Genomic DNA, 9,508 nt, shown 5'->3' on the forward strand with positions numbered 1-9,508 from the left:
AAAAACAGACAGAAAGCTTGTGTTGCTGCAGTAGGCAGATTAAATAATTGTCAAGTAGAATAGTCATGTCTCTTCACCATACTTTTTTTTTTTTAATTATTATTAGTTTAAGGCAATCTGCAGAAGCTGAACTGTGCTCCTTTTTGAAGGGGCAAGATGGCATTAAGGAGATCTGTAGGAAGATCTGCAGGGTGTCTGCCTCAGTTTCTCCAACTCCAAAAGCAGGGCAGGTACTACCCAAACACTCTCCTTACTCATCTTGGTGGGTTTTATAAACTAACTAATTAACAAAGCAGATCCTTGTACTACATTATTCCATCTTGGCTGTGTGATTTAGTTGGCAGCTTCTCAATCACATGAAAAAAATGCCTCTTCAATCAAAAGTTTCAAGCAGAATGAACCTTTCTGGTTGAACATGAGTCACCAGCCCTGTCACAGACTGTTTTTGTACTTCACCTTCCGGTAAAGGACCCAAGCTCTTCTGGCCAGAGGGTTTTTTTCTGGGAAGTAGCATAACTCTACTCATCCTAGGCAAGGAAATGAGAGCAGGGCCCCTCCTCTCTGGGGCAGTGGTCAAGGCACAGCAGGAACGGTGACTTAGAGGTACGTGAAAAAGAAAAAAAGCCCAGCTGTAGGAGGTGAGACCAAAGGCAGGAGTAGCCCAGCGTCCTGGCCCAGCGGCAGGCAGCAGCGGAGGCAGGAGCACGGGGACAGAGATGACGCTTACAGTGTGCAGGGACTGCAGAGGTATCGCTGTATCTGGTGAGCTGCAGCCGCTGACTTGCTGAGCTAGATCAATGGATGGAAGAAAGAGCCTCTGCTAACCACACTCTAACCCTCTGAACCCAGTAAACTGCTGGTATCTGCACCGTGCCATGGCACCGAGTTCCTGAGCAAGGAGGAGAAATAATACATCTTCTTACCTGTTCTGACCAAGTCACCAGCCCTCCCACTTCTGTTCACATCTCCCCACCAGGCCCTCTCTGGTTTCCCATACTGGAGACACAGCTCTTCCAACAGGATATGGTTAACGCTATTATGAACAGCCCAAGTTCTTCACAGCCTTTAGTAAGAGCCTCGGCACAACGAAAGCTCAGACACTTGGTCTCCCTTTCCAGTAAGGGTTCAGGAGGAGGCTTGGCCTGAGGGACAAGTGGTGCCTCTAGCCATACCTTGGGCTGGCTGAGGGGGTCCAAGGACGGTGCCAGCTCCTTCTGTAAAGACTTGCATCCAGTAATCAACAGAAAGAAGATAAAGCAGGGGGAAATTTGAGTATGGAGTTCTCAATAAAAGAAGAAAATTCCCTAACAACTGTAAATTAAAATACACGGGGAAAGTCTGCACTAGCAAAATAAAACATCTAGCCTGTAGTTTAAATCTAGTCTGTAACAAAGGCTTCAAAATATCAGAATTCAAGCCGTGGGCAGTACTTGTTCAGGGCTTACACAGAGTGCAGGAACACTGCTCAGTTCACTCAGTGGTTAGTTTTCCACCCTTACCAACCATTCTGCACAGTTTGGCTGGGGCCTCAAACCGGTGATACTACCATGGAGAAGACAAATCTGATTTGGGCTTTTGTTGTGTTTTCTTTTTTAAAAGAAGAGGCTTTTCCTGTTTTAAAGCAGAAATAGTATTTTATTGATTTTATTTGATCCTGAAAAATGAAAGAATTACAAAGGTTATGTACAAGTATTTCTGGAAGTAAAAATCTGGGATCTCTTGCCAAGGTTTAACATCTGTGTTTGCTGTCTTAACCACTGATACAATAAATACGACTGTATAAAATCTTGCGCATAGGACTGTCCACTTTCTGTTGAATTGCCTTAATCTTACTTTACAGATGGAAATAATAAAGGCTTAGCTAATTCAACAGTGTGGACGCAAGCTTTTATTCCAGTTCCACCAGCAGATCTCCTTCTCCAACGGTATCACCAGCTTTGCAGTGCACAGCTTTCACCTGAGTACAGAAATAGAAATAATTTTCAAACCTTCCTCAATAACATGGTTAAATAAATGGTTTGACTGACGCCGTTTGTATAGAGTATCACACCTGTATGCACAGGCTAAACGGCCACTATGCGACATTCTGACCACCACGGGGATCACAGATGCATGTTCGTTGGAAGGGCCTCAAGAGGCTGACAGCTCGACCTCCAGTGTTCAGAGTCCAGCTGAGTTTTGAGTATTTCTGAGAATGGAGACTGCCACCACCTCTCCGGTGCTTGGCCAAATCGTGTCCAACTCCATCAAGGTATTTAGGCACCTACCACTAGCTGGTTTTCTTATGACTTAGGTGCTTGAAGACCTGAACATCAGATGGAGATGGCACTTCTTTTAAAAATTAAAAAGCACCTGTCTTGCACCTGTTCGCACTGCCATTCGTTTACTACTAAAAGTTTAAATCTTTTAAAGGACAGGCTGAGTCTTCAACACTTCACGCTTGGACGTTTCAATGAAATATTCCAGTATTTCTTGCGTTGCAGGTTTTAAGTATAACTTAATTTGGGGACTGCAGCCATGAAGTGGGTTTCCCTCAATCCCCAGACAGCCAGGATAGATTGATTCAAATCTGAATTGGGAACCTTTAATGTAACTGAACCTGGCAAAGGGCTACCACTGTCAAATACATTCAGCTACACCTGTAGATGAAGCATATGCTCGCGTGTAGATTCCTGAATTTTAACACACAAGCATCTTCTACTAGTCCTTCATTTCCTCTATAAAAGGCTGTAATGTGTTTGAATTCCCTTTCAGCACACGGAGCTCCAGAAGACATTTGAAGCCGTATACTAGAGTTTGCTTGCCATATTAATTCAGCGCTCACACTGACATGCCCAAATCCTCGGTCAAAACCTTGTTCAGCAGTTAGCTCGGTTTAGTCATCTAAACGTTACCCTGGGCTCCTAAAGGAAACCTGCAGCGTACCCGAAATACCAGGCTACTATGGCTACGCCATTGCCCGTGTCCGAGTTTGATGGTCTAAAGCCACATGAGCTGTAAGCGTCTCCCTCACAGCATTGCTCAAGAAACGAAGCTGAAGACGCCGTGAGATGTACAAAAAAGGGCTATTGGTTTAGAAATAAAGCTAGGCAGCCTACCCGATTCCCGAGTCTCAATCTTTTAAGACATGAAAGCAGTGTGACTCTACTTCTTTCTTTTCTTTTTCTACAAAGCCAAGGTGCAGCGAACCTTGTAGCTGACCAGTGTCGCAAGCTCTTGCAGCTGTCCCGCAGGAGACAGGAGGCCCCCCAGTTCCTCTCCAGTTTTCCCTCGTTTTTAAACCACCTGCAGCTGGAGTAAACTCAAAGTAGATAAAAACAAGCCACTTCTCTCACAATTACAAACAGGAAGATGGGGTTTGATGCAGCAAAAGAATTCAGCTGGGAATGAAAACGGGAACGTCTTCCAGCTGAAGACAAACGGACTGAGTTTCAAAACACGGCTTCAAAGCATCGAAAAGTGGACTGACAGCCAGTACCAAACATCCCATTCCTGTGGAGGGGCCAAGCTATTTTAGCACTCAGAAAGCGATGAATTCTGTTTAGCAGCTTCATTTCCACACAGCCCAAAACTTTTTTGCTTTCTCAAATTCTTAAAACTCTAAAGAACCAAATAATTTGTTCATTATTAAAATGGAGATGTCAAGGGTCTGTGCATGAATGGCCTGCGCACCTTTCAAATGCCACTTTGAAGGATTAATAAGCCAAGCGTGGGTTTTACGTGGCATCTGTACAGACCGAGTGGGAGAGATTTATTATTTGGAGAAGTGCAAGCAGGGTTTTAGGGAACAGGCCCACAGGTTGCGGCACACCTTGGTGGGAAAGGGAAGGTTAAAGTGAAAAATGAAAAGGGGTGGTTGGGAGGGGGAATGGCATTTTAAATGACGAATACTCACTAGTTAAAATCAGTGGGTGCAAAGAGCAGCAATAAGGGGTTAAACAAAAGAAGCAAGGATGAAAAAATAAATGCTAGGAAATACTAATCAAGTGAAAAAATAAATTATATAGGAATTAACGCATGAAAGAAAGTAATAAAGTGGCAATGTTAGAGCAACAGGAGAAGGTACGTTCTCCCTCTCTCTGCAATTTTTTTCCCTCAAGACCCAATTTTGCACTAGATGTACTGGAAGAGGCAAGCCCTGGGTCCCAGCCTCTGTGACAATTTTAGTGCTGTGCCAAATAAACCTTTCTTGTAAACAGACAAACAGTCCTTGGCATAGAGACACGTCCTGAGATCTCGGCAAATCTTGCCAGCAGCTAACCTAGCCTGTGCCCCGGCAAGTCAGGCTCCTTGCTGCCTCCCTCTGGGCTAAGGGATCGCGCACTGGGGGCGGTTTTGTTTTTAATGGCAAAATGGCAGTGCTTCAAGGAGGGCAGAGGGGCTGGTCCCCAGGCAAAGAACGGGTTAGGACGGGCTAGGAAATACATAATCCAGGTCCAGACTCTGCTCTCCTTTTGAAAAGGATGGATCAGGGGCCCGTGTCTAGTGGATGGTTTCGAGCTGTGAATTATAAACTGGCACAGGGATGCTCTGAGGCTCTGATTTAGGGGCTGACAGTGCCCAGACCAGGGGAGGTTTAAGGAATGACCCTGTCGTATCAGCTTAACCAGTTCCCCGCGCAGAGTGCTGGTTTTGGTACGTCCTGCAGGGCAGGAGGAGAGTCGCAGCTCGGGGGCTGCAACGCTGATCTCCCTAGAAGGCAGATACCACAGCGCGCAGCCTTGCAGAGCTTAACGCGACTGCAGATCTAGGCTTCACGTTTAACAGTCACAGTAATAAAAAAAATTGCTTTTCTCATCTTCCTGCAAAAGCACTTTCTGTGCCTTGTTCTGAGTGGGTTTTTTTTAAGGTCAAATTGTTTGCCACTAATGAATTAACTGGCAAAGAGAGATCTCTTCTTCAGCTGCTCTCTGGAAATACGGAATTTGGAGAGACGGTCTGCAACATGTTTCAATTCAGCTTGTCATTGAAACATCATAGAAAACAAATCATTTAGGAGAAAAAGAGTTATATGCATTTCTGAAGCCAGTAAAACTATTTCCTGCTGTGCTATCTAAGGCTCGGAACTACTTAACAGCATTCACAGCAGATGCAAATGTTAAAAATTAAAGACACCTCACTTCGAAAGACTTAGAACAATCAGACTTAATTCCGTAACAACCAGAATCCTCCTCTTTTCCTTTTTAAATTCCATCCTATTTGACAAGTTTCATATGGTTTTAAGTGACCCAAGGTAGCTTACCTTGCCTGTTTTAGCAGCAATCATACTGTTCTGCATTTTCATTGCTTCAATTACACAAATCTCTTGACCTTCTGAAACCTGGTAAAATTAAAGCGGTACACAATGAGGATAGCGGATTTGAAATGCTCTAAGTGTGTATGATGCTTCTGGAAAATAAAGGGATTATTTCATTAAATGCTAAAAAGACTTCCATGGCACAAGTCAAGTCGGCCAGCTGTACAGTCATGACACAAACCACAATCACAGATCACAGTTGCCTTTGACAGACTGGCAGCAACACGGGGAAAAAGGAATCACCTACTTAAAACCATCAGCCCAGGCAAACCTGAAAGGTTCCTCTTCCAGCCCATCCACTCAGCTCCAACCTCTACAGTTCGTGTTTCACATCCACCACAGTTCAGGATCAATTAAAGCCAGAGCAGAATTTACTTCACGCAGTTTTGGCCCGGGAGCCTTTGCTTTGCTTTCCCTGGCGCAGATCCTGTGGCTACCAATGCCGATTCAGAAGCCAAAAGTTTCTTGGCACGTGTCCGGGCGGGCAGGGGCTGGAAACTCCAGCAACAGCCAAGGGGCTGCGCAGAAAGTCACACCTCTGCGCACGGCAGTACCCGGGTGGCAGGCGATGACTTCGGAAGGGAGCACGCCTGCGAGGAGCCATCAAGTCTCATCCACGGGGGAGGCATTGCAGAGGCAAAACCATCATTTCCCCCAACAGCAGATCGCTTTTAAATGGAAACATTCAAGTTTCCTCTTTCTACTTGTTTTGCACTCTGCCCAAGGTCACCAGGAACCCACTGGGCTGCTCTGCTGGGCTCCTCGTGCCTCCCAGTCAGATCCTCCCTCCAGCACCTTGGGCCACGCTGGGCAGAGCAAAGAGCCGCTCAAGAGGGCCTGCCTGTCCAGGAGGGGAAAAACACGGGGTTCAGAATTTATCCCCCATGTAGCCCAGCGATCAGCCAGTCATCCCATGAAGACGATGTACGCCGGAGAGGGAAGGGCGCCGGGCCCTGCTGCCCGTATTTAGGACTTGTGCAGGTGCAGCCCGCTGGGGTGCCTGGCTCCCGGTGCCCACTGCAAGTCTCTTCATTAGGCTCTTTCGCAGATGTAGCCTGCCGTTCACTCATTATCCCAGCAAATCTGGGATACTTTCACTCTGATGTCAAAATTCTGTTAAAGAAGATAATTTGAGACCCACAGAGGTCTGGTCTACATGCGCTAGTTGCCTCAAAATGTGTTTGTTTATATACATATATACACACACACACATATATATTTCTCTAAATATACGTAAAATGAATAATACATATTTAAGGACAAGTGTGTACCACTTTGGAGGAATATACTGTCTATCAGACAGGTGTGAAGTCAGAGATCAAATGCACATTGCATGAAGCACATTCTGAAAATTTAAACAAAGGTGTGTTTTTCTGAAGCGTGCACTAGTGTTAAGCACTTCCCAGTGCTACTCTTGGCTAAGGTCAACTGTACATTTTAAGCAGTGCCTGAGAAGCACTGATGTCTGCCTATGGATTCTGAGCAAGACAGAAGAAAAGACGTTAAAGGTGTGTAATGGCTTACACACCATTTCTCCACCAGACTGCCAACAGCAGTGTGATGGACTTTTTGGGGTGAATAAGGAAAGCGTTTGCTGTGGGAACATGGTGCGCTAACCGGATACAGGAGAATAACCAACACCCAACTTCACCTGCAGAAATCCCATTCCAAGCCTCAGGTGAGCACTTAAGTCATTAGCAGTGTCAAATTCAGTGAAGAGTATCAAAGACTTGTTCTTTGTCCCCAGTTATTTCCCTTCTATTCCATTTCCCTGTCTTTTGTCTCCCTCCTTCCACACCTGCTCTGCCTGCCCCAGCAGCAGCTCTTTCTTTCCTCTCCCTGCTTTTCCTCTTCTTCTCCCTACCTCCCTGCTCAGCTCTTCCACCCACTCTGAACCTTCCAGACATTTCTGAGGTTAAGAGAAAGCTATGAAACTGTTTAAACAAAAAAAAAGGCAAGAATGTTTGTTGGAGACGTCGGGGTTTTTTTTCTATAGCGTATTTCAGAAACAAATTTGCCATCCTCCCGTTAACCTCGGCTACCGCAACGCCGAGAACATGGGCCTCTAAAGGTCGCCGAGGACTGAGATGCTAAGGAGTGCAGAGCTGAATTGAGTGGCCTAGCGTCAAGGACACGAGAAGCTCTCCTCTCGAGCCTCAGCGTGATCCAGTTTGCCAAAGCGTATCGTGGCTTCATCAGGTGGATGGTGCGCAGAATGAACCAGTTTGCAGTTATCTAAACAGGGTTCTGGAAATACATCTACTGGAAAAGCACAGAATGGTCTGTGTAGATCTTAAGTGCCAGGAGACATTAATGGCTGTGGCATGGAAGTGTCCGTGAATCTGAATTTCTCCTCAGTTTAGCCCCTTTCTCAAAAATAAAGGTTTTGTATCTTATATAATGCCTGACGGGTTGATGACCAAGGAAGCTGTTCCTGGGAAAGAAATAACCCACCCAACCCACAAAATACACAGACAAAGTATCCGGTTAACATCCCGTCTTACTAATTTGGAAGGAAGGAGGCACTTGCGGCACGAACCACGTGTGAAAATGCTGTGTCAGTACTTCCGATGATGTGCAATCTGTTGAAAATTACCTTGGTGAAAGTGTCACTTAAGCACAGAAGTTTAATTACTGGTCTTATGTTAAACCTTTACAGCTCTACTCATTGTGTTGCACAGCGACAAATCCTAAAATTAGGCACTTGTATCTCCCTTTTCTCTTTTTCAGTCTTTTGGGCATTGTCCAATTTCTTTCATTCCATAATTGCACATATCCTTTTGCCTGTTATTTAGCCTGCAAATGAAAACTGCAGCAATGGGTACGAGTTCTTGCTTTCTAACTTATTTAAGGATTTATCTGGACCATTTTCATCGTACAATTTATTTCTTTCAGTGGATGGGCAACCAATGTAAACCACCATCTTTACATTTCAATTTAGAGAGGTCTCAGTGATGACCCAAATCTGTCAAAACAGGCTAATAAAATCAAACAAAAAAATCTGATTGATTGGAATCAAGTAAAATAAAAGGGCTCCTTTTCTTAAAAGAAATAAAACTCGGGTATCCTTCTCAGAGGGTTACGCTACAGGAAAATCTACCTTTACGTTGCTCGGAATATCAAAATAAATGAGTGATTAACTGTTAGAGCTGCAGTCTGTGTTTTAGTAGTTTATTTCTGCATGGCACAGTTCAAAGCATCTGCTCAGCTTTGTCCTCCACAGCATGGAGGAGAAACAAAAAAAGAAAAAGAAAAAAAAAGAAGGGAAAAAAAAAAAAAACACTGAAGAGGAGGGTACTTGTTGCTAACAATTCCGATGTGAATTTGGGAACAGTCAATAGCAGCACTGTTTGCATAACTTGGGGTCTGCACGGTGGCTGTTATCTCCTCCGGCCAAAAGGTTACACGCAGGACAGGGAACTGTCTCCAGTCATTTCCCGACCAAGCAACTCATGACACGAGAAGCAGCCACCCCGAGCCGTTTCCATTGCACCTACAGGAGGACCATAAAGACTAATTGCACTTACAGACAGGTCTCTTTAAAACTCGGAGCCACAAAAAGACAGCGCGCACCCGAGGGCATCGCTACCACGGGATCTTTGTGAGTGCGGTACCCTTTTCTCAGACTTCTGTGCGTCATCTGATAAAGACTTAATGATTGTGACAGGACGTCTTCAATGTTAGGCTTACAAAATGGTCACAAGCCCCGCCAAGTCTTTCTGATAAACCAAATCAGCGCTGATGTATTTCCCCGCTGTCTAATTGGTGTAAAGTTTGCAGGTCTGAATCCCCTATCCTTTATCCAGCTTGCCGCGTCCCCTCCTTTGACACGGGGTCAGGGTTCACATTCGCATCCGATTATCGAAGTGGCACTCATTAACCGGCAGCCTGCCTCGCACCAAAATGAGTTCCCTGGAAGGGGAACTCGGCCCATTTACTCAGCAGATTTTAGCATTTTAAGGAGGCCTGAATGTCACACAGTATTGCTACGTTTTGAGGAGTTTCAGACATCTCCAGCTGATGATTAATTGTGAGTGATGGGAAATAAAATCCAGTAAAGCCAGCTGCTTGCCATGGTCGGCAAAATTACTATAATGGATATAGGCTGCCAATTTTCCAGTTTTACTGGCAAGTCTTCCAAGTGTAATTAAGGGAAGTTATAAATGATATGGAAATCTATCAAGTCCCATTTATTTTCAGAGGACTCTTTCC

The 9,508-nt window shown here is 45.0% G+C and overlaps 1 protein-coding gene across 1 annotated transcript in view; it reads right to left on the reverse strand.

Annotated features, from left to right (window-relative positions):
* Positions 1–1,614: 1,614 nt before the first annotated feature.
* Positions 1,615–9,508, reverse strand: part of PCCA (propionyl CoA carboxylase, alpha polypeptide) — a gene marked incomplete at its 5' end in the record, with an annotated part of 16,345 nt that continues 8,451 nt past the window's right edge. Inside the window, 2 exons of the mRNA XM_010282873.1 lie at positions 1,615–1,957; positions 5,243–5,320. Of these exons, the coding sequence (XP_010281175.1) occupies positions 1,889–1,957; positions 5,243–5,320 (147 nt within the window). The remainder of the gene's footprint in view (positions 1,958–5,242; positions 5,321–9,508) is intronic.

Source organism: Phaethon lepturus, unplaced genomic scaffold (genome assembly GCF_000687285.1).
Source record: "Phaethon lepturus isolate BGI_N335 unplaced genomic scaffold, ASM68728v1 scaffold20612, whole genome shotgun sequence".
Taxonomy (NCBI): domain Eukaryota; kingdom Metazoa; phylum Chordata; class Aves; order Phaethontiformes; family Phaethontidae; genus Phaethon; species Phaethon lepturus.